Source organism: Helobdella robusta (assembly GCF_000326865.2).
Source record: "Helobdella robusta unplaced genomic scaffold HELROscaffold_15, whole genome shotgun sequence".
NCBI classification, from domain to species: Eukaryota; Metazoa; Annelida; class Clitellata; order Rhynchobdellida; family Glossiphoniidae; genus Helobdella; species Helobdella robusta.
In genome coordinates this window covers 1741160-1767897 of record NW_008703839.1, presented here as the reverse complement: position 1 = coordinate 1767897, position 26738 = coordinate 1741160, and the positions used below count along the sequence as shown (strand labels likewise).

Here is a 26738-nt window from a genome sequence, read left to right as displayed (position 1 = left end):
CATCAATTTTTTAAGCAACTTTTAAAACGTCTGCTTTCTCAAAAATCATATCCTTCACAAATCATGGATATACTTGAAAAAGTAAAACAACAATTAAAAATGGATCCTAACCAAGTGCTGCTGTTAAGAAATATTGCAAATTGTGTGGTAGCATGGCATCATGAACAAGCACAACATCAGCAGCAGAAGCCTCATGAAGAAGTTAATGATAGCCAGGAGCACCAGGAACAAGTGGATCCAAAAACTATGTTGACTGAAAAACAGCAGACAATTTTGCAACGATTACCAAAACAAATTGAAGAGCAAACAATACCTGCCCACAATTTAGTCAGCCAGGATAACATAAATTTCACTAACGCCGCCGATACTAAAACTTGTTCAGTTGACAACAAAGAAAAACAAGCTCTCCAACAACAACAAAACGATCGACAAGCTTTCCAACAACAACAAAACGATCGACAACCAATCAGTCATTTAGAAGAAACAACGCAACCATTTAAACAGCAACAAAACAATCAATTTTTAAAAGACTGTTTACGTGATCTGTTACATGAACAGCAGAATCAGCGGCAAGTTCAGTTGGAGCAACAAACCTCGCTACAAAATTTGCTAAAACTTCAAAATAACCTTCCGATACAAGACAAGCTAGGTTCAACTTTGCAATCCGAAAAGAGGAAGCCATCGTCGAAACGTTCAAAACATAACATAAAACGAAGAAATAAAAACAATGTTACCTTTGAATCACCAGCCAGATGTTCGTACTTTTCAAACAAAGATGTAAAAAACCTCATTGATAAAATTAAATTTTGCAAATCAAAAAATATTATAAATTAATAATATCACAAATAGAACGTTTTAAAGAATTCGCTTATGTAACGACTTCACATCGAGTTTATGTCAATTTCAGAAAAAAAATGTTAGATATAAAAATGCGAGGAAATTACTTTTTTGATTAAATTACCTCAAAAGCACTCATAAAAATCGTAGTATACATTTAGTATATATATATATTTATATATATTACACACCACACACACACACACACACACACACATACAAACACATATATGTGTGTATATATATATATATATATATAGTCCACAAATTTGGAACTCACTACCATACAGCCTCCGTCAACCTGGTTTAACTATTCTGAAGTTTCGCAAAGACTTGAAGACGTATCTTTTTTTCCGATGATTTCACCAGACGAAAGCAGCGCCTTTGAGTTGCATTAAAGGGCGCTATATAAATTCTCTAATAATATATATATATATATATTTATAGTTATAAAACCATACTTTATAATATTCAATTATGTATGTCATGCATCATGTAATACCTCAACTATAACCAAAAAGATATATTTGTAAATGTTGATATTTTATAGATATGGCAAAGATAAATTAGTTGGTGGATGAGTTATTCTGATTTGTTAGCTGGAAGGGATGAAAAAACTGACATCAATCTATGTGGTGATGATCTCATTGTTTCTCTTATTATCTTTGCTATTTCGAATCGATTGCGATATTAGCCGCTTATTACTTTCGTAGGAAGAAGCGAATAATAATTAATACAACCGTGCTAACGATATAACTCAATAAAATTTGAATTGAATTAGAACAATCTTTTATTCAGCAAAAGATCACAATAATATATATATATATATATATATATATATATATATATATATATATATATATATATATATATATATATATATATATATATATATATACTGGCTCTACACGTGAGAGATTGTTTAGCCGGAGACATGCTCCAGTTTACCTGAAAGAACAAATCCAACCAGTGTCAGAAACACAATACAGAGGTCGACTGCGATTATCCAACCATGGTGACTTGGTGATTTCAAAATTTAAATTCTCTAATTTTGGATAAAGAAGATTTTCAGTTTCAGCTGCTCAAATTTGGAATGCGTTGTCAGTTAATTTGAAAATATTCAATATCATGAGTCGAGGTGACTTCAAAAAACGTCTAAAGAACTATTGGTTCAACTTACCGCAGCGAAGGGAATAAAAAGAACGCTCCTGAATTAAACTCTTAAGAAGCACTATACAAACTCTACAATACAATTTATATATATATATATATATACATATATATATGTCGGTAATAGACCATAATTTTTACAATATTCTATAAATTCTACCGAATGTTTGGCGTTAATATGTTTGTAGTTCGTTTTTTTCGATTTTCCTCACTAACAATTTTTGGGGAACGTTTAGTTTATTAAAATTCAAAATTTAAATTTATTTATTTATTAATTGTATTTTTCGAATTTGCAACATGAATTCGGAAAATAAGTTTCACAACTTGTTAAAATAAAGCTGCTCAAATAAAAACCAATTTATTTCTAATTTATGTTACACAAGCACTATATCGTTATTTATTTAACATGCAACCACATATATTGTAATAAACTTAGTTTAAAAAAAATTTCGACTTACTTGTGTTACCTTAAGGCAATAAAATAATGTTGAAACTCACTGAGTAGTTTTAAAAACAAATCATAAAATTATAACTAAGTGGAACTAAAATAATATAAATAAATGTTAAATACAAAAAAATTTCGATGAACTGGATGTTCCATCATTCAAGTGACAAATCTGGGATGAAGACTTGCATCAACAGTTGGAAAAACATGGTTATCTTACCTGGCGTTGTTAAAATTAATAAAACATCATAAAACATTTATAAAAATTATAGCTATAATTTATATAATATATTTGATCTACATTTAATATATATATATAATATATATAATTTCCTAATATACATAATTTATAATTATACAATATAAATAACAATACTTTAATTTAATATTAAATTTTTTTGTTTATAAATAAAGCTCAAAAAGTAAACAACTGCATTTTTCCATGCAAGCCAACTTGCCAATATTTTGATGATGATTGAAAATTAATGTAACGTAACTCAGAACTGAAAATTGAGAATGAAAACTGAATAGACGAAAGCATTGAAAATGTATCTTTAGAAGATAACTTGCCTATTCCCGGACATTTGATTTTGAAGAATACGAACGGGATGAAGACGATGTACCCGATGATGATGAAGAGGAGGACGAAGAAGTAGCCAAGTTGTGGAGTAGTGATGAGAGGCACCAGGACCAGGAAGACGGCAAACAGGAAGGTGAAGAGTGGAAAGATTAGTGGAATCTAATGAATAGAAGAAAATATAAACTTCCGTAAATCTGTTGCTACAAATTGTGAATTGTAAGCATTTTAACATAAAGTTTTCTGATATGTCTTGTTTTATTTTTTCTAGTCTTAATGTTTAGTAAAAAGTCTTTATTTGCAAATGCAATTGGGTGTGCTCGGAATTAAAAAATGCTGTACATTATGAGAATAATTAATCTTGAAGCAAATACGTTAAAGGATTTTTTGTAATATTATTTTGTTTTAAACAATTTTTTTCACTTTAAAACGAATAATTTTATTTTCAAATTACTTCCAAAACTATAAAAATCAAACAACCAAACTTACATTGATGGGCCTATAAACGTTCTTGTACTTCGGTGAAAATTTGAGAAGAATCACTCCCAAAAAATTGAGAGCATAGAAAATCCAGAGTGTGAAACTCAAAAAATCGATCATGGCTGATATGTTGCTGATGAAAACAAAAATGAATGCCAGAAGAACCTAAGTGGTTAACGTTGGTGTTTTGGATAAGTTTTTTGTCCTCAGAATATCTTGACTTGTTAGTCAAGATATTCTGCTGCTTCCCAAACAATTTAAAATCTTTCATTCCCTTGCACCTAGCTTCTCTGGATGTGCTAGTAATACACACATCATTAATCTACCGGTTTTCTAAAAAATATTTCAAAAAAGTCCATATTTTTCTACTTTAAACGTTTTTTTCCAAATCGGCTTCTTACGACTACGTTACTCACCTGTCTGTTTCCGCTGAAACCCATTAATTTTCTTTTGTGGCCTTCAACTTCAAACGCTGCTAATCTCCCTTTTTCATTATCGCATCCATATTTCATACTTCAGTGTAAAAAAATGCCGATTTCTGTAATTCAACTTTGTTTTGGTAGATCATATAAATCACTTTTTTAACTTTTTAAAAAAAGGCAAACATTCCTCAGGCTAAGTTGTTCCTTTGCCACTTTTTAGAAACTTATTGACATTAGTAATGAGATAGTCTAAGTAAACAAACTTATAGACTTGTTCTAGTTTTTTCGATAAAATTTGAAACTCTGTCTGGTGTTTATTTTCTTCTCAAAATCACTTTCTAAGCCTAATTTTAGCATGCCAGCTTCATTTTGTGTAAACATAACTATTCTTAACAACATGTTCTTTGACCTGAACCAAAATATTAATTTGAACATACAATGCATTTATATGAACTCACGATGACAACGACAGCGGGTATAGGAGTGTACTTGTGAACATGAACCATCCCAAGAATATCCGGCAAATGATGGTTGCGGGCTGCGGCGTACATCAGCCTGAAAGCATCCATCAATCATTTCTCAATGATTTTTTACAAGTTGTTTATATTAATACATTATTTTTAATTTTGTAAGTTTGTTAGATTTTTTTCTTCTATGGATGTACTTTTTAAATTAATGATTTGTTAAAATTTGAACAAATATTTTTTTGAAGAGTACCGCATAGAATGAAAAACAATAACACAAATTATTATTATTATTATTTAAAAAGTTAATTTCACACACCGGCCTCCAGAGAACAGCGATCCATTTCCGGTGCCAAAGCAAGAGAGAGCCACGAAGATTGGGATGAGCCAAGCAACACTTGGAATTACTTCCTCTGCCCATGTCTGCCGGTGCGTTTTGTTGTTTGTTTGAACATTATTCATTTGTTTATGACTATGACCCTGATCAGTTTATCGCAAAAACATTCATATATTTCACTGCTGCTTAGTCGTTTATTAAATTTAATCTGTTCTTTTTACACGATGTCGCAGTTTATAAATAATTACACCTTCAACTTAGTTTACATTCATCAATCGTATTGTGAAAAAGTTTTAATAATAAAAAATAAGCAATAAACATGATTGAACGCGATAAAACTGCATACAAACCAGAGCAACGGCAGGAGAATTGATCATTCCTTCAACGTCCATAACAGTGAAGTACGATATATTGGTCAGTATGTAGATGATGACTGTTATGGGCACTCCAATGCAAATAGATAAAGGCAGGTTTCTGTTACGTAAGCATGTGCGTAATGTTGGCGTTTGTATGAATGTTTGAAATGAAAAGTTGTATTTGTACTTGAAACTGGATATATGTGTATACTTTAATGAGTTGAAATGTAAAAATATGTTATGTATATGTATGTTCTAAAATATTCGAGTGTATATGCGTACGTGAATGTATGTTAATATCTTTAAAAATGTATCAGGGCCGGCCTTAAGTAGTAGGAGGCCCTAGGCAAAAAAATTTGGTGGCCCAAATGACATTTTTTTTTAATGAGCACATGAAAATTTTGCACATTAAAAAAATTTCAACCTAAATACGTTTGTTTTATGATAAATTTTTGCTGTATAATACTGTGACCAAGTTTCTTTAGTTCAAAACCAAAATTTGAACACCGAAGATGGTAAAGGAATACTGAAAAAAGCTTTTCTGTTCTATCATGCATGAAATAAACAAAAATTTTGGTTTTGAACTAAAGAAACTTGAAAATGATTTACGATGAACCGTTAAAAAAATCAATCGAAAAGATAAATTGGAAGTTAACTAACGCCGAACAGGCTGTGATTTTCATCCATAAATGTATTTTTGACGGTCTTAATCCAATATATATATATATATATATATATATATATATATATATATATATATATACATATATATATATATATATATATATATATATATACTGGTAAAAGACTGTAATTAATGCAGTAATTTATGAAAGCTACCGAACTTCTAGCGTTGGTGCTTCGCTATTGACTCACGGAAAAGATGGGGCATCCATTGCTCACGTTCTTGTTCGCTCGTTTCGTTTCTTCGGGTGGGCGCAGATCAAAATTATCATATATTAAACATTAGAACGCTAGAAATTTGGTAGACTTCATAAAATACTGGATATATATATATATATATATATATATATATATATATATATATATATATATATATATATATATATATATATATTATAACCTGGAGGGATTTATAATTTCTTCCGTCATGAAATTTGCTGTATTCCTGAGTTATTGTACAAAAATTTCTTTTATATTAATAATAAATATCGGTAAAATTTATTTTATAATATTTTTGTCATTTTAACATTTTTTTCATTCCTAATGCACACTTGTATGAACTTGTGAAAAATTGCTAAACTCTAACAGCCATCCAACTACACTTAAGAATTCGATGTAGCACTTAGGTTAAATGTTGACTCAGAAGTGTTCGCGTTAGTATATTCTATTCAATAACTTTCATCAAACGCCCAAAATTAAACTACTGGATATTCCTGCACCAGCAATTCATGTGTGACGTCATTAGTAAAGTTTGTTAATGAAAAATAAAATAGTGGGTTCAAAACCAATCTAGAGCAGCCTGATTTCAGCAATCATGGTTATAGGACAATTACAGTTTGTTATAAATTGAGTCGGAATATTTATGAGTTTTCATCATTTTGATGATTGCATTTCATAGTTGACTCGCCTTAATATTTCATTTAAAATTATGTCTTACGCTCGCAAACTCTTTTTATGATTTTTTTCTACCTACATACTCAGTTAGATTTATTTCCAAGTTTTTTTTTTACAAATAATTTTAATTTTCACTGATGACAAATGTTGTAAAAAGTGAAGATATGAGTGAACGGACCATCCATCGTAGGCCCACATGCCGCTGTAGAAGCCCGTCGCCAGCTTTCCGATTTTATTCTCAGTCCCGTTGAACCCCGTTGATAAGTACTGAGTTTCGCCTGCGCAATGCAGGTCATTTTCAAACATTATTCTATATTACGCGTAGTTATAAGTGCAAGTTTTTTTAATATTGAAATGAAAAAAATTGAATCAATGAAATAGGTGATTACGCGTGAATGATAACGACAACATTTATTTTTATATATCTCTCGTGAATTTTTTTAAAGGCTTCATAAACAAAATTATGATTATATGTTTAAAAAAATATTGGCATTATTTGTATGAAAAATAATCGAAACAGTGAATAAAAATGATCACATCACCTTGGAACAATCTGACGATGCCTCCAATTATAATGATTATGAGAGCAAACAACTTGGCCCCAGTAAATATGATTTGAATTTTTCCTGCTAACCGGACACTGTACGAATTGATGGCTGCCAATGTAACTGTTTACAATATTTTAAAAAAGTTCGAGTCGTCTGTTTAGGAATAATTGATTATATAGAAATTGAACGTGACGAACATATGACTGCCAGAGCCAGGAGCCTCTTGATGATGTTCGGTGCCTCGCCACATCCGTCGTCAAAAAATGGCGTCATAACATATTGAGCGAACGTCAGCGAGAAAGTGGCTTGAGCTCCAGGTTTCAACATGAAATTTGTGATCCACGAGTACTGGAATGATATCCAAGGACCGTACGCTTCTTCCAGATACACGTAGTCCGCTCCCGATTTTGTTATGATTGTCCCGAGTTCCGCATAGCAGAGAGCACCTAATGATCAAGATGAACATTTTTTGAAAAAACAATTGAAATGTTTTTTGTTTTTTTAAAGAGTTTTTAGTTAAAAAATCACTTGGTTTTCATTTGCGTTTCTATACATTTAAAGATGCTATTAGAAAGTTATGCATTAAGAAGTAATATTAAATTTGCTTTATCATACCAATGAGTTTGAAAATTGTTTGCGTGTCTCGTGCAGTTAAAATGAAATCTGCATTGAATTTTTCTAAACACTAGGCTTGTTTTTTGAGCTACAACAAAAATTTTAAAGCTATTTTGAAATAACTTCTAAAATGTTTTGCAAGCATAACAAACATTGTTTTTGTATCACCCTTAAACTCTTAGTATTAACCGACCTATTGCTTCTTTTTACCTTCGGTTTATCGGATGACGCCAAGTTTTAAAATCAAGTGAATGTTCATTATAATAAATGAAGATGCAACAAAATCAAAAACAAGAAAAAAAACATCGGCTTAACATGTCCCTACCGCATACCTTTAAAATAAATATTTGAATCAATAAAATAATAAAACATCACTTTTTGATTGATTGTTGTACAATTTTTGCTCGGTTAAGCTAGAAGAAACATTTTCAGACGTTAACAAAAGTTGTTATTATCTATAATTGAGATGAAGAACTGAACCTAATAATGAAATGACTCCGCAAATCAGCCAGTTCATAATCGTCATTCCTATGCTCCCAGAGTTAAAAGCCACGCCTCTTGGAGACACGAAAATTCCAGATCCTGAATAATATCATTAATGTTAGTACGCGCATCAACAATTTAGGAAACCATAAAACTTTATATATAAGTGAATCCTTGTTAAATATTTTTCAAATTTTGAATAACTGAAACTGTAATTGAGTGAAGTTGAGTGATGTTGAGTGGAGAAGAAGTGCAGCGAACCGATGATAGTGCCAATGATGAACGAGATGCCGCCAATCAAGCCGATCGTCCGCGGAATTTCATTTTTTGTCTCCACGACCACTTCATCAGATCCCTCTAATTCTCGGCTTTTTTCATCTTAATAAATAATTTTCTCAATTTATTTTTGATGAAAAAAAAAATTTATTTGAAGAAATATTTTTACCAAACTATAAAATAAACCATTTTATTTTGTATCTAATATGATATAAATAGAAACTTTTAAATGCTGATGAACATTAAACGGAATTGATGAATGCTTTGCTTACTTTCAGTCATTTTGCCCGGCAGATCAGAATTATTAATTGAACCTAACTTGCCTACTGCATTACTCTCGCGGGGATCAAGTGAAATTGAGATTTGAAGTCTCGTGAAATTTTAAATTTTATAATTTTTCTGCCTTTAGATATAGATTATTGATATATATATATATATATATATATATATATATATATATATATATATATATATATTGTCAACTGATGGCTATATATATATACATATATATACATAACTATTAGAATTTAGTATATATATATATATATATATATATATATATATATATATATATTAGTATTTAGTATTAGTATACGCTTTTTAAATTATCTCAATATATATACATAGCCCGCCGAATAAAGTTTAAGATTTAAAATATAATAAATATTTATATATATATATATATATATATGTGTGTGTGTGTGTGTGTGTGTGTGTGTGTATTTGCGTGTGTATGTGTGTGTGTGTGCGTTAAGGGTTACTCTCTTTCTTTTGCGCTTGCTTCAGAGGTTTTAACGACAAACACACACAACGCAAATAAATACGCGTGAAAACCACGCATCATACACATTGCATAAAATTGGCAAGAATCTCTTTGTATTCGAACCCAGTCACTGCAGCATCAAGACCAGGCGCCTTTGACCATTGAACCATTACGCCACACACACGCACACACTCAATATATATATATATATATATATATATATATATATATATATATATATATATATATATTTTTATAATAATTATATAATAATTATATAATTACCATTATATATATAACAGAGTTGTGTTATCTTAAATCTTATTCAGCAGGCTACTGGGAGACGAAACGCACTTCTGGCCTATGGCGGGCAATAATATATATTTTTAACTTGTTAACAATTAATGTTGGTATTATTATTATTATTAAGTTAACAATTGTTAACTTAGTAATTGTAATATATTTTAAACTGCTCATGAGATTATGGCATTAAATTGTAATGATAACACGAACAAATATTTACGTAACTGTGTCGAAAGAATGTTTATAGAAGTTATTTGCTCTGGTGATAAAGTTCTGATAAGATTTCAGTAAACAATTGAGGTGCTTGATAGTGTTATCTGTATTTATTTACTTCAATGAAATATAACAACTGATTAATTTTTCTTATCATGTACAAGTAAATACAAGTTGGTTGGATTGAACATCATCAATAATATCGTACCAGTTCAACGAGTCATTAGATTTTATTGTATTATTTTATTTTAGTAGCAAGTTAACAACCGATCTTTGAATGATAGCTGTTTTGTGATAAAACTAAACATTCAACATTAATTAATATGTACATTTTTGAACATCCGTACAAATGTCATAATCCTAACTTGTTTTAACGATCTCAGTTAAATCAAATTAATTTAAAAATAAATTTCCAACAAAATGACACTGAACAGAAAATCTTCAATCATCAAGGCCGTCCGTTAAGTTTTCGTTGGCGTATTTGGGATAGAATAAGATGACAGCTGTAGAGGCGGACATCATGATGAAGATCAGCCAGAAGAACAACCGGTCCAACACTCTAGCTATCTCGTGCCATTCCTCTTCTACGCTTCTTGAACATACTGGCTGCTTCTTTTGTTTCAGCTGTTGCAAGTGTTGAGAACGTTGTTGCAAGTGCTGCGATGATTGATGTACATGAAGTTGTTGCTGAGGCTGGATGAAGTTGTCTGATTGATGCACATCTTTTTCTTGGGGTTGTTGACGTTTTTGTCGTTGTTGATGTTGATTACACCGTGTTGATCTGTGTTTTGAAAGTTGATGTTTGTTTGTGTGTTCATTACGATGTGGTCGTCTTTGAAGGTGCTGCTCATTTTTTCCCGGCACGTTTTTGTTCAATTTCGTGCACTCGTTGTACATATAGACAGCTGATGGACCAACCTGGCTGGTCAACATCTTGTTGCTGAAATTCATAGACTCGATACTGTTTTCAACAAATTTTGTGTCCTCGTTGCTGGTGGCTGGACAGCAGCGCAGGAAGCACGTGACATCCCCGCTGCCAACATCGTCGTTCGTCGTCGAGTCGGGAGTGACGTCACGTGGTCTGTTGCAAGCGGCAGTTGATATGTTCTTATATTTTTTATTTCCTTATTTAATTATATTTTCAAAATAATAATGTGAATGTCATTAAATTTTTAATCTAAATAATATCAGAATTCATTCAAGAATAAATTTTATTTTTGTTTTTATTAAAAATGAATTTAATACATTAAAATTATAGAAATTAATCAGCCAAATTAAAATGTAAATACTTTTTAACAAATGAATATCGCTGGCAGTACAAGAGACCAGGCGTCTTGTCCTTCTTCATGAAAACGGTTCTCGATTTGAAAATGGGGCATCCTTTCTTCTTCTCACTACTGTTCCTCGAATGATTTCCTCCCTCGTCATCAACCTCGTCGTCTTCATCATCGTCGTCACTACTGCAGCACGCTGCACACTTCACGCATCTGCACCTCACCGGCAGGACGTGGAAGCGCATGAAAACGATTTTCGAGATGTAGTTGAGGAAGATGTTGAGGAGCCACTGGGGCGGCGGTTCTTTTTTGCTTCTGTGGTGCACATTCAGGACGAGGACAGTCATGCAGATTGACAGCGTGCCCAAGGTCATGGTCACCATGAGGTAGGTCACTGAGTAAGAAGAAATTATTCTGTTAATTAATCATGGTTTTGAAGGTAACAAAAGTAGCCAATGTAGCAAAATATAAATCAGCAATATTTATTTCAATTAATTAAATATATTTGACGTCATCCCAAAAATCATCATTCATTTATGTCATCACAAGAATCATTTGATCACAGCAATCATCAATCTTTGACGTCATCACAGCAATCGTCATTAAATCGTATTGTTGTTTGAAATTTATCAAAGTAAATCTGTGATAAAAATGCAAATAAATGGATTGTTATAAATACGAAAATCGTGTAAATGTTATGAAAAAACACATGTGTTTTTAATTTTCAAAATAAATATAACAGCGTTAAATCAATTTTTTTAAATTAGTATTTACGTCCAAAAATAAAATTTTTTATTTTATTACTGTTTTCATTCAATGTTTCATGGCATGTAAACTAAAGCATATGCTGTAGTTTGATTTCGCCTAATTGGCAATTAACAAATTTCGCAAAAATGTTGTACACAGCACCGAATATTAAGCATAATCTCAACCAATGTGAGTTGTTACATAAAATTATTAATTTTCAAAATTATTTTTTGTCAAAATTTTTTCAGAAGACATTAGCAACAATTTTTTACACAACATGATTTTATTTTAGCATAAGCAACGTTCTATGAAACAAAAAAGTTAATGAAATAAAATCTTATTCCCGATTATTCTTTACCGTTTTAACGGCTAATTCAAAACAATTTCCTTCGTAGGCTGTCTGTAACGTTCGACAAAATTCAAAACGAGTGCAGCGCTAGACACACAGACAGACGATCAATCAAATGCTGTGTGTCATTTAAATCGCATCGTCCTACGCATGTTCGTGATTCACTTTCATCAGTTCGGGTTCCTCGGTCGGTTTTTTCAAATTATGTTTCAAAAATATGTTGAATCAAATTGGCAACCACCCAAATTTGAAAAATAACTTTTTGGATGAAATATATAAAATATTACAAAGAAATTTTTCAATAAAATTGCAAAACATCACTTAAACTTGGCAGAATAAAATTTTTAACCAAATTTGTAAATAAGTTATAAACGTGAAAACGAAATACGCAGCCTGCCCTACTAGTATGTGTTGTAGAATGACTGAATTATAAAAAATGCTCCTCGATGTTTATGGCTGCTGGCAATCTATACTGAGTCGGCTTGCTCCGTTTCCAACGTCAATCAACAGTGGCGGATCTAGACAACTTTGACCTTTGACGGGGGGGGGGGCCAAAATTTAAAAAATGTTTAAAAGTTTATATTTTTTTCAAATTTGGACAGGGTCCAAGATTTGTGGTAGCGTTGCCAAAATTAGGCGGGCGACCTTTTTTTGATATAAAATGGTGTTTTTTATGCAAAAGCTGAGTTCTTTTAATAAATTACTGCTCACAGCTGGAGGAAGGTCTCTCCGGCCTTACCCCAAGATCCGATCCTGAATGTATATGTATAATACATATATACATTCAGTGGCGGATCTTGTGCATTCAGTACTGTATTTTAATAGCGCTCTTTATAAGTTTAATAGTTCTATAATAAGTTTAATAGTTTCAATAATAGTGTTAAGCAATTTTCTGTTTTGCTCTATTTTTCTGGAAAGAGCGGAGTTTGATAACTCTTAAACATTAGTTTTATTTTTAATCAAACACAGAAACATTTCTGATTTTTCTGTAGCCTCTCTATGAAAAGATGTCGCTTGATGACAGTGACATTGATCTAAAGCTGATTTATAACGATTTTAAGGTGATATAACAAATACTCCGACTGAGCCACATGATGGATGTAGATTTGCATAAAATACACAAAACCTACAGAATGCTCCTTTTTTCAAATCAGAATAAGACAGCTAGGAAAATTCTTGAAACCAATGGAGTTTAAAAAACCGTTTTCTTTTACCTTCCAACACAAATGGAAATTTATAACTCTTTTCGGGTTTCTATGGATTTTTCAAAAGATCATATTTTAAATCATTCGAAATGCATGGGATTTCTGAAGTTGCATATTGTCTAATATTTAAAGGTATTGTTTTTTTTTGAAAAACTCTGACATGAATTACCAGTTTTGTCTGAAACATCAGTCATTCAGTCATGTCATCGTTTAAATTTAATGAAAAGCTTTCTTCCAAGACATCAGATTCTACAATTGTGAATAAAAAACGTTGAGATTAAATTTTTTAATTTTCCTACCAGGCCTGATTAGTTATATACTACAAAATTAATTCAAGTCTAGTCGGGTAATGACTGGTATGCATTAACCCAAACCCAAAAAATGTTTTTATTATTCAGCTTATTGCTAATTTTTTAGTTGAAAAAACAAAATTATTTCATGTGCACTTATTGAAATATCTAGGTATTACCATTAAAACGGCCTCAACTGTATTGAGATCATCGCACTGCTTCTGTTTTTTTTGCCGGAGTCGGTTGAAAAAAGTTTAAAATAGTATTTTTTTTAAAAGACATTTTTTTTATATTTTAAAACAAATTCAAATGAAAACTGATTTTATGAAACACAAAAAAAATAATATAAGACGCGCTAAATTTTAAATGGAATAAAATGTGAACTGCGAACATAACATAAAATTATGAAAAGTCTAAATAAGTAAAGGTTATAATATTTTTCAATAAAAAAAACTAAGAAAACATGAATTATTTTATTTTGTGCCGCAAAACATTATTTAAGTTTAAAATATGAATTATATTCTGAAATAAACTTGTATCAAATTTATATAATAAATCAGCGTAATTTTTTATTGTTAAAAAGAGTCGATCTCAAAAAATTTTTTTTTATTATTTAACGCTGTCTTGAATTGAACTGATGATAACGGAGGGTGGGCCACCCGGCCCCCCTCCTAAATCCGCCACTGTCAATCAATCAATCAATCAAGCGCTATTTCTGCGATGTTCAACAGCGCTCCTCAGTGAATATTGCAAACTGATGGGTCTTGAGATCCGCTCTGAACTACCTAAGTGATGGAGAAACAGTCAAAAAAGGACAGAGCAAGTCTGAAACCAGATTGAGATACAAGTAGCAATCATTTAAATTTCTTCTCCGCATTTTTAAAATGAATTTTTAAACCGATTATTTAAAAAAATATTACCATTTTTTATTTTTTTTAATTATTGAGGGAAAACAATAAAAATTTGAACTTTAACAAACATCCACAAATGTGAAGAAATTGTGTGCAGTCGAGAATCAACACTAGGGCGGGTAAAAAATCCTTTCGTAGCTTTGGCATAAAAACGTCTGTTTTAAAATATACTTTTTCTAACATTCAACCAGTGAGAAACTCATTAAATTGGTGCAACATGATTCATCCCTTTACAAAGCCTTCAGCTGCTTTGCTCCAAAAAATAAATCTATTGTCGTTCTGTCAAAATCATGGTACAAACTCTCTCGACGGCGACCAACTCAATGGAAGGCGGCGTTCAGGACTCATGTTAACAAAGACACTTTTTGTTCCTCCATCGTCAAAAAGCAGCCATGATTACATTTGCAGTGATGTTGTCTCTGAAGATTGAAGACATCTGTGGCCGGATTTAACAACAGGTTTTTAACCGTTCAAGTTTAAATATTTCAATAGCAGGTTAAGGAACGCTTGTTCGAAAACTTTAAAATAAAAAAACAAAGGTATTAGTTACGCTTCTGGTACAACTCCAACCAATAAACAGTGCACAATTATCGAAATGAAAAATCACTTAATTATCTTTTAGAGCATAAATATTAAGCAGTTTTACTAAGAAAAATTATAATATTGACTGATTTTAAATATTTTTTAAACATTTTTTATATTCTATTTTTTAAGTTAAATAAAAAGTTAAAAAAAAATTTTGGCGATAAGAACCCGGAGTCAGGAGAGCGGAAATATTTATTCGCAGTCAGAGTCGAAGTCGAAAAATTTCCAATCAAGGACTCGGAGTAAGGATGATTTTGATCAGATTCCGACGCCCTGGTGTTAGATGACAAATAACAAATAAAAACCATCAAATGAAAATAATGGATGAAGACGAGCACCAACGAACCAACCAATGAGTGGGATGGCGAGAGATGTTCTCGGGATGGTGTCAGCGATCATCAGGAGGAAAACTGTGAAAGCCAACAGGACGCTGATGCCCAGGGAGATCTTTTCACCTGGTGGTCAGTGCCATCAATCATGACAACCATGATGATGATATTGATAATGATGGCAATGATGATGATGACGACGACGATGATGATAACGATGATGATAGTATTTGTGACTACGATGATGATAATGCCATTACGATGACAATGATGGTGAGAGCAATTATGGCCAAGCTGGATAACATGGATTAGATGCATAGCGTTCTAAGAAAATGAATTCACAGTATTGATGATGAGGAGGAAGATGAAGAGATGATGATGACGACGATTATGATGAGGAGGATGATGAGAAAGATGAAGAAATGATGATGATAATAATGATGATGATGGTGAAGATGATGATGAAAATGGTAATGATGATAGTGGTGGTGGTGATGATGATGATGATTACGACGACAACACACACTGATAACGATAATAATAATAATATAATAATAACGATAATAATAATAATAATAATAATAATATAATAATAATAATAATAATAATAACGACGAGAACATGGGTGGCTTACAGAAAATGACCTTGAAAACATTTTGTCAACAACACAGACCTTAACATTTTTTGCAATGTAATAATGATAGTGCACTTGAGTAAAAAAAATGTCCCATTTAACGTTACATTGCAGATCATTTTAACACTGTAAAGAAAAACAATCCGATGAATTTGATAGCAGCAAAATTGGTGAGAAAGAATTCTGTGGAAAGAAATAATGAAAGCTGGTCAATTGGTCAACTGGTCATTAAGAGAGTCGAAAAATGTGAATCGCTATAATTGCGTTTTTTATTGTTAAGTTTTGTCGTGGCTATCAAATTTAGTTTTTTTGGTACAGATATCATCAACTGTTGTTTTTATTTTTTTATTTGCATTCAATTCTCTTTTTCTGTTTTTCATGAGACAGCAACAAGAAAGCACACAGCACATCAACCCGTAACGTTGGTTTTTACGAAAATGATGATAAGCAATAATGATGACATTTATGAAAGTGCTAATGACGCGTGAAACAACGCATCACATATACTGGCAGTGGTAGGCGACTTTTTTGCAGTCGAAACTGGCTACTAGAACACCAATAATGAACACCAATGCTAGGCGTCTTAACCATTACACTAATGAGCCTCTCAACTATGCTTTTTCAAAGTGAGAGTAATTAAGATTTTTTCAGAAATAATATCAGTGGAATCAAAAGTTATAAGTCTATGTCATCAATCTATTCATTTTCATTTATTTGTTTTTTTGGTATTGGTTCCTAAAACTAAAACAAATGAATTTGATCGATGGTCAACATCACCACCACCGTGTTTTATTTTTTTTACACCGATATCCATTTGCTTATTTAATAAATTACACATCTTCGTGTCGTAGACACAACACACCACATCACACACGCCACATCACACACAATTTCATCCATCATATTGCAGATCACTATCACACATCATCATTGCTATCTAGTAGATCAAAGTTATTACATTTCATACAATCCTATTTATAAATATTTCACTTTAAACAATTTTTAAGTATTTCCAATAAAACTTTCAAATATGGTTTAAACAAATAAAATAATGATTAGGCAGACAGACAGACTGAAAAAGGACATGCGGGTAAATAGATAGAAAACAGACGGAAAAGCCGACAGAAAAAAACAGTAAGAAACAAGTAGACAGGTAGGCAGGCAGACAGATAAATAAACAAGCAGATAGACAAAGGGCTATAAGGGCAGACCAACAAGCATGATGGCAAAAAAATTGGCAGACAGACAGGGGAGCCGACGAACAAACTGACAGGCAAGCAGTGAAACATTTCTGACAGTGTGATTCATCATTTAACATGAACTGGACGCTATCTTCATCAAATGGAAACCAAAAAAACTTATTTATATTTAGAGCGATATCTGATGTTATGTTTATATTGATTTATGATACCAACTTTGAGTTGATTTATGATAATATGTTCATACCGGTGGCAAGAATGGCATCAACTTTAATAAAAAGCAGGATGATCAGTAATAAATAGGAATACAATGATGATATAGATGATGGTCAGAATGATAGATGACATCGTAAATTATAACGAGGATGATCATGATAACGATGACGTAGCTGACCCTACAGTGGTGCAAAGAAATATGATAATGGTAATAATTTAGCTTAAAATAATGATATAGTGATGAAGATGATGGTGATTTCGTAGCTGGTGATAATGTAGGGGTTAATGATGAAGAAGGAGATAATGAGGTATGACAACGTAATGTGAATAGCAGTGTTAATGATGAGAAGTTAGTTGGTGGTGAGGAAAGAAAGATTGATGATGGCAGAGAATAAATCTATGACAAAAGTTATAAAAGATCGATGTTTCGCATAATAATATTTTTGGTGTTGATTTTTTGGGTGTTGTTTTTCTGTATCCAATTTCTTACATTTCTTCTTTAACACGTTTATTAAATGCGAAATCTTTCCAGATGAATAGGATACAGCTTCTTTTTTACAACTCTGTAAAATACATTGGTCCGGTCACAAATGGAGTATGCTATGCAGTTAGTGTTTGGACTGTTAGAAAGGTCAAAGATAAGGCGAAGGTCCAGACAAGGGCTACGAAGGTAGTGAAAGCATGTGCTGGCATGAACTTTGAGAACAAGTTAAAACACTTGGATCTCCCAACGTTAACATTTCAGAAACAGGAGCGATGTGTTCAAAATAATGTCCAGCTTTATTGATGCTAGTCTCCATCTTTTTGTGGAGCATAAGGATGAAAAACAAGACGTTACGGTTTAAAGTTCAAACAACCGAAAAAATCTAAAAAAAAATTATCCCAGCATCATAGTGGTGGGTTTGTGGAATGGAAGAATGTTGGATGGATTTCCTTTTAAATTTTGGTATGAGCTTAAAAGTGCTCGTTGTTTATTGATTTTACATTTTTCCTTTATTAAAAACATATTTTTTACTTTCCTTAATTTTGTTTTGAAATGTGCAATTGGTTTGGATCGATTTATACAATGATATGTCGTTCTGTCGTTCTATTTTTACTTATCTTGTGGTTCCATGTGAGTTTTGCATGGGTTCGATAGTATTATATTATTCAGAAAGTAATTTTGTTTTTTTAAAATTTTCGGTTAAATTTATTGAATTTAACTGTTTATGACCACCTGAAAGGCCTGGGCTTAACTTCGAAGCTCGATATATGGGCCCCCCATGTCCTCACGGAGAGAAATTTGTGTCGTCGCGTTGACGTCTGTGCTTCACTTCTCAAACGTCACGAAAATAATCCATTTTTGAAGCGTATTATTACTAGGGACGAAAAATGGGTCAAACGCAAAAGATCATAGAGCAGAAAAGATGAGCCGGCTCAAAGCATTTCAAAAGCCAGTATCCATCAAAAAAGGTGATGCTGTCTGTTTGGTGGGCTTTTAAGGGAGTCACTTTTCTGAGCTTTCACCGGATAACACAACAATCAATTCAAAAATCTACTGTCACCAGCTGGACAAACTGAATGATGCACTTCAACAGAAAAGGCCAGAATTGATCAACAGAAGTAGTTTTCCACTAAGATAATGCGAGACGTCATACAAGTTTGGTCACTAACCCTAACCCACACCCACCATATTTTCCAGACCTGGCCCCTTCGGATTATTGTTTGTTCCGGTCACTGCAAAATTTTTTGGACGGTAAAACCTTTACCTCAATTGAACACGTCAAAAATCACCTGAATCAGTTTTTTGCCATCGAAGACCAAAAATTTTATCGTGGAATCATGCTACTATCAGAAAGATGGTAATGGAGCAGAATGGCCAACATATAACTTAATTAAATATTTATTCATTATACGAAATCGTCTTTCATTTTCGTCACGAAAAAAAAACGAAATTACTTTCCGAACAGCCCGATATTTTCTATCATTTTTTCGTTTTATAGCATTATAACGTTTTATTTTAGATATAGGCTAATGATTCACCTATTCATCTTTTTTATCATTATAATAATAATTATTATTATTTTCAATGGCGAAGATGAAGAAAGTGATGATTTCTGCAGAAGTTGAAAGGTCGATAGAATGCAGATAATACAAAAGTTGACGGATTGATTGATGGGGGCCATAGTAACAAAAATAACTTTCACGATGATGACGATGATAATGATGAGGATGCTGATGAAAAAAAAGATAATGATGACGATGATGATAATGATGATGACAGCATGTTGATAATGCCAAATGCAGCTTTTTCTGTAGCTCGCCGCGCCGCTATACCTTTCGTCTGTAACTATTTACTTCAGCGATGTTGGACACATTGACCTACGAATTTAGCTAAACTAAATTATAGTTATGCCAGCGTCAGAGAGGATATTGGGCGATTAAGCAATAGACACATACTTACCTACACACACACATACATACATACACACACACATACATACATACATACATACATGTGGAATACATCGTCGCGTTCGACGAATTGTGTCATTGATGAGTCCTTTGATGCGAGAACAAGCCTATTCTTGATGAACATCGACGACCACAGGATCCGCAAACCCACACCCCTGTGCTGTTACCCTCCCGGCCCACCTGCTTACGCCGTCCTCTTTTTCCAACTAGAGCTGCAATGCGCGCCTCCTCAAAGACGGAAACTGCCGCTTGTGAGCGTGTCTTCCACTGTGAACGCTAGAGCGCAACGACACCCAAGGTTTTAGAATCCAGTCCGACTTTTTTTAGGTTTTCTTTCAGATTATCTTTAAATCTGCGAACTGGACCGCTTGCAAGGCGAACTCCAGAAGCCAGCTGTCCGAAAAACACCTGTTTGGGAATTCTTGTGTCCGGCATGCGGATAACGTGTCCCGCCCAACGAAACTGTGCCTGTAACAAAAATGCCTCGATACCCAAGATACCTCACATTTCCAATACAGTCGTATTTGGCACCCTATCCTCCCATTTAACGTTAGCGATAACCCGTAGACATCTCATATGAAACTGATCGAGTCTACGTATATGGCGCCTATAAGTAATCCATGTCTCACATCCATACACATCCTTATAGACAAATATTTTAGTAGCCAGCGACACACCCCGTTCCTTCCAGAGTCGTCCACTCAAACCACCAAAAGCAGCACCAGCCTTGGCAATCTTAACGTAATTTCATCATCGATTGCAGTAGTGTTGGAGAGGTAGCTACCAAGGTAGCAAAATCGATCCACAGCGTTCAACTGCGAGCCACCAATAGTTACGATGGCTTTAGAATCCGACGAAATAGGATAGCTTTGGTGCAGAACCTATGTTTTCTTCCTGCTCACCGTGAGTCCAAACCTTTCTGCAGTAGTGTGGAAACAGTTGAACAGAGCCTGAACTTCACTTTGTGTATGTGCAACCAAAGCGCAGTCATCCGCAAAGAGCAGGTCGCGGACTATTGTGGTTTGTGTTTTTGACTTCGCTTGTAGACGTCTGATGTTGAAAACGTCTCGATCCATGCGATAGCAGATTGGAATGCCCTCTACACAATGTTGAAAGGCGACTCGAAACATTAGGGAAAAGTAAATGTTGAACAGCAAGGGAGCCATGACACACCCATGCTTGGTACCATTCGTCACCTCAAAGTCCGGGGATCGATCACCATTTTCAACTACGGTTGCCCTCATGCCTTCATGGAAGAAGCGAATAATCGGCACTAAAATCGGAGGACGACCGATCTTTTTGAGAAATTTCCATAACGCTGAACGGTTGACGGAATCGAACGCCTTTGTTAAATCTATGAAGACAAAGAAAAGTTCGCGTTGTTGCTCACGACATTTTTCTTGAAGTTGTCTGGCAGTAAAAATCATATCCATAGTACCACGACCAGCCCGAAAGCCACACTGACCCTCTGGAAGGATACCAACATCATTGACGTACTTGGTTAGGCGGTTGACGATCACGCAGGCCAATATTTTTCCAGGAATCGATAGCAGAGAAATGCCTCTGTGATCATCACAGCATGAACGATTCCCTTTCCGTTTGAATATGTGAATGATAAGGGCATCCTTAAAATCTTGAGGAACCGATTTCCTACTCCACATGTCTTGGAACATTGTCACCATCCTGGTTTTAAGTTCGATGACACCACATTTGAAGAGTTCTGCCGGCAGCCCGTCCAAACCCGGAGCTTTTCCATTTGACATTTGGGTGATTGCTTTTTCCACTTCAGACAGGCTAGGGGGATCACTGAGATCACCTGCAATGCTCCAGTCAGGCAACTCTGCAAAGACTGAGTCATCAAACCGGGATTCGTGATTTAGCACACTGTTGAAGTGTTCAGCCCAACGAGCCAGGATTCCATGGCCATCCTTGATGAGTGTTTGACCATCTTTAGACAGTACCGGGACACTACCGGAGCTGCGGGGACCAAACACAGTTTTCAGATTTTTGTAAAATGATTTCATGTCCCCGCGGCCGGCCGCTACTTGCAATTCATCAGCTCTGGCAGACCACCAAGATTCCTTCTTCTGACAAAGCCTCCTCTGTGCAAAACTGCGTGCTTGCGTGTAGCATGCTTTCTTGACGCAGTTGCCCCTGTCATCTATCCAAGAAAGATGGGTGCTGTGCATGTTGTCCAGCAGCCCACGTGCCTCCGTATCCTGATCGTCAAACCAGTCCCTATGCTTAATACGCTGATATCAAAGCACATTAACCGCAGCTTTCTCCACAATCTGCTTTAAATTTGACCATTCTGTGCTCTCATTTGTTGAAAACTCACCACATAATGCTTCGCGGAACAAATTTCTAGCTGACGGTTCTGTTAGCCGAGTCACATCCAGTTTGGCTTTCCTTACAGTTTTGTGATGCCTTCTGACTGGTTTAACAGTAAGAAACACCGACATCTTGATGAGGCGATGATCTGACCACATTGTTGATACTCGCACCGCTTTAGTTAGACGAGCGAGACGAAGATCGCGTTGTCTGATAAGTATGTAGTCGATGAGATGCCAGTGTCCTGAACGTGGATGTTTCCAGCTAGTCTTCTTCCTGTCAGCCTGTTGGAAGACTGTATTTGTCACCACAAGATTGTGCTCTGTACAAAATTCGAGGAGCATGGTTCCATTTGAATTTTCCCTACCAACTCCATTTCGTCCAAGCACTTTTGGCCACAAGATGTGGTCTTTACCCACACGGGCGTTGAAATCACCCAAGACAAACAACTGATGGTTGTGTGGTGTTGAACGAACAGCGTCACCGAGCTGCTCATAAAACAAGCTCTTCTCCTCAAAAGTTGCTCCAAGCGTTGGCGCATAGCAGCTGATCAAGGTAGCAGTGTGACCACCCTCCAGGTTGAGCTGCATCCTCATTAGGCGTGGTGAAATACCATAAGGTACCTGATGTACAGATTTCAGGAGTGTGCTACGAATGGCAAAGCCCACTCCACCAGTACGCACCTCACCTGCAGGATGACCTTGGCAAAAGAAGGTGTAACCAGCACCTCTCTCCTCAAACTCAAACTGTGTTGCTGCAGAGATTCTTGTCTCGCTGAGCGCAGCAACATCGATGTCATAACGCGCAAGTTCACGAGCAACAATGGCAGATCGACGTTCATGACACTTCCCAAGATCCAACATTGTCCGGACGTTTCATGAAGCCAAATTTGAAATTTTTCTTTTCTTTTGGCCACATAGTAGGATACCCAGTCAGCCGCGGTAGGCTGACAAGGTCGGCAACATATTGGCTAGCTTTTTTTAGGGCAGGTTTTTTAGTCCCCTCTCCGGTTGGAGAAAGCAGTGCATCCCCCTGGCAGGATACGAAAATTGCTGTAGCCATCAGCAACAAACGACCATCACACCAAGGCCGCCTGTGTGTTGTGTTGTGACTAGACACTGCCAGTAGTACCCTCTACCTGTGCTCGTCGCCACTCGCCAATCGCCGCAAGACTTTGTTTGCACATCCATTCAAGCATCAAACCACCAAGACCACCTTCACACTAGTTGATTTAAGTGGAGCATGTTTGTGCGGCATGCTACACTCTCTCCTCCACAGGGGTCGGTATCAGCAGGCACAACGAGTTGAGACACGCCGAGCGACCAGTGTGGACGCAGAAGTTTGGATGAAACTGCGGTGCAGTTTTATCCTCGTGGCTAACTATCCTGGCTAGATTTTTAACTGGGTTTACTCCCAGGCCTTTCCCAAGCGTGGGTATAGTCGCAAGGCTGCAGAGGTTTGAAATCAGAGTTTTCCTTCTCCTAGATGGTATTTCCTTACGAGCGCCATCCGCCCGGAACCTGGTTTATGCGCCAGTAACTCGCCTTCGCCCTCTCCTGTTAGTTAGTAGCAGCCCCCGCCACGTGCAGGAAGGAGTAGGACTTCGATGGTCGTAGCGCGCACGCTACAAGCCTTTGGTGGCATTTTGTAGAACTGGGGAGTTCAGCCCCCAGATCACCACCGGCAAACCATCGCGTTTGGGGGACACATACATACATACATACATACATACATACATACATACATACATACATACATACATACACACACACACACACACACACACACACACACACACACACACACACACACACACACACACACACACACACACACACACACACACATACATACATACATACATACATACATACATACATACATACATACATACATACATACATACATCTTCACTGCGCCTTTTCACTTTATAGAACACAGATGCGATTTGATAACTCCTTGGTTTGATGATGAATGCAGAGCAGTTAAAAAACTTTGTCGAAAGAAAGAAAGGAAATATAGAAAATATTTATCATCTGCCTGTCGGAGTGAGTGGATTGCTGCTTTGCGAAATAAAACTAAATGTTTCTCTAAAAAAAGAAATTGTTATTGGAAAACATTGGTAAAGGAAAACGACGGAAACCCTAAAAATTTGTGGAAAGTAATTAATAAAATCATTTGCAAAAATTATGATAATGAATCGTCTCAGGAACATGTAGACATCACTTGTTCTCAATTTATTGATCATTTTGAAGAAAAAATCAACAAAATAAAACGAGACACCAAAGTAGTTGACAAACCAGTTTTTGGTGGATGTAAATTAAACAGTGGCTCTTTGTTTTTAAATTTTGCAGTGGTTTCAGAAGAAGATGTAAAAAAATTGTTCTTAATCTGCCATCTAAATCTTGCATGTTAGACGTCCTTCCTGCTCACATTTTGAAAAAACATATAGACCTCTTCATCTCGTTTCTCACAAGTTTAGTTAATTTATGTTTGTGTGCTGGAGCACTTCCTGTTTCTTGCCAGCATGCGGTTGTGATACCCATCTTGAAAAAAACAAACGCAGATTTTAATGAGCTCGGAAACTACGGACCAATATCTAACATTTGTTTCATCTCCAAAATCATAGAACGTGTCGTAGTAGGTGAACTTGTAAATCATTTACATAAACATAATTTGTTCCCGATTCATCAATCTGGATATAAACTTTACCATTCTACAAAGACGGCATTGTTATATGTCTTGTCCGAATTATTTGCCTCCATCGACAAACAGAATATTGCTCTACCGCATTTTTAGACATGAGTGCAGCGTTTGACTGTGTCGATCATCAAACTCTATTGAACAGATTAATTCACGACTTTGGCATTGCTGGAACTGTTATCAAGTGGTTCGACTCCTATTTGACTGGAAGGACTCAACAGGTATTTTTCAAAGGGCATCTGTCTAGTGTAAAAACAAAGTCATCCGGAGTGCCACAGAGCTGCAAAGGTGATTGTTAGAGGCAAAAAATACGATCATGTGACGCCAATTCTAAATAGCCTCCATTGGCTAACAGTGAAGAAACGAATTTTTTACAAAATATGCGTCATTATGTACAAGGCCATAAACGGACAACTCCAAGAATACCTGGCTGATAGATTCATAAAGAAGCCGCTGTCTTCGACTGGCAGACGCATGCGATCAGATAACGTCAATTTGTTGATTGTACTAACTACGCAGCTGCAGACATCGTCTAGAGACATTGCAGTGTCGGGACCAATCGTCTGGAATAGTCTGCCAATGTCGATGAGAATGTCAAAGATGAACATTGTTGATTTCAAAAAGAATTTGAAAACTTATCTATTTGCGATGAACGATTGTAATTGATTGTATCATATCGTCTATTGATAGGATGTACATTATTTCACTGTTCGTTTATTATTTTTCTTTTTTCGATAACGCTTGTGAGAGATATTTATTTTAATAGGCGCTTTATAAGTGTTTGATAATAATAATAATAATAATAATAATAATAATACATACATACATACATACATACATACATACATCCAGCTGGCACCTATTGTTTACAAATCATCTGCCGCTGCCACGCTCAACCTGCAGTCTGCCCTGCTCCGGCGATCTTTCACGAATCTTGTTATCCCACCAGCATCACCCAACCGAGCAAAACATTTTCAAGCTCAGTTGCTGGAAGAGGCATACGAAACAACTTTTCAGTTTTTGTTGTCCTCTAGTCCCGACGATGCAACTTCGGCTCACCTGCTGGCCGCGTCAAGCGACGCGATCTGCGGTTGGTTGAGATCCTGGCCCAACTCATCGGTAGGTACTCGACAGGATGATGAGACGGTCAGGATGGCCATTGGTTTTCGTCTAGGTTTAACGGTCCACCATAAATATCTGTGTAGGTGCGGTGCGGAAGCTAAAGAACTCGGTCACCACGGCCTGGTCTGTCGTTTGGGTGGCGGTCGTCAGTTGCGCCATTCCGCGTTAAATGATTACATCTGCCGGCTTTTTTCCAAGACTTCAATACCCGTTCTTAAAGAGCCCTCGAGAATTTCCGCGCTGGATGGAAAACGCCCGGATGGCTGCACGTTGATTCCTTGGAGAGCCGGTAGATGCCTGGCGTGGGACGTAACCGTTCCGGGCACATTAGCGGAACGGTACGTGCATTTAACCAGCAAGGAAAGTGGTTTGGCCGCAACCAGGGCATCGGATGAGAAGATTAAAAAATATGAAGGTGCCCAGCCCTCGATGGATTTTTTACCTGTTAGCATCGAGGTTCTTGGCCCGATGGACAACAACACGGCGACAGCAGAGAGCTATTTTTCGCCATGAATCATATTT

At 35.3% G+C, this 26738-nt stretch overlaps 2 protein-coding genes across 2 annotated transcripts in view; both read right to left on the bottom strand.

Moving 5' to 3' along the window:
• Positions 1-2415: 2415 nt before the first annotated feature.
• Positions 2416-8870, bottom strand: HELRODRAFT_190743 (hypothetical protein; the record flags this gene model as incomplete). The annotated part of the gene is made up of 13 exons (XM_009015147.1): positions 2416-2672; positions 3023-3191; positions 3519-3674; positions 4390-4486; positions 4715-4818; positions 5083-5206; positions 6173-6217; positions 6845-6944; positions 7209-7334; positions 7412-7660; positions 8310-8411; positions 8574-8690; positions 8861-8870. The coding sequence occupies 13 exons, from the start codon at positions 8868-8870 to the stop codon at positions 2608-2610; spliced, it is 1464 nt and encodes a 487-aa protein (XP_009013395.1). The 3' UTR covers positions 2416-2607.
• Positions 8871-11128: 2258 nt separating this feature from the next.
• HELRODRAFT_74950 (hypothetical protein) overlaps positions 11129-26738 on the bottom strand; it is a gene marked incomplete at both ends in the record, with an annotated part of 28101 nt that continues 12491 nt past the window's right edge. The window contains 2 exons of the mRNA XM_009015146.1: positions 11129-11535; positions 15579-15683. Of these exons, the coding sequence (XP_009013394.1) occupies positions 11129-11535; positions 15579-15683 (512 nt within the window). The remainder of the gene's footprint in view (positions 11536-15578; positions 15684-26738) is intronic.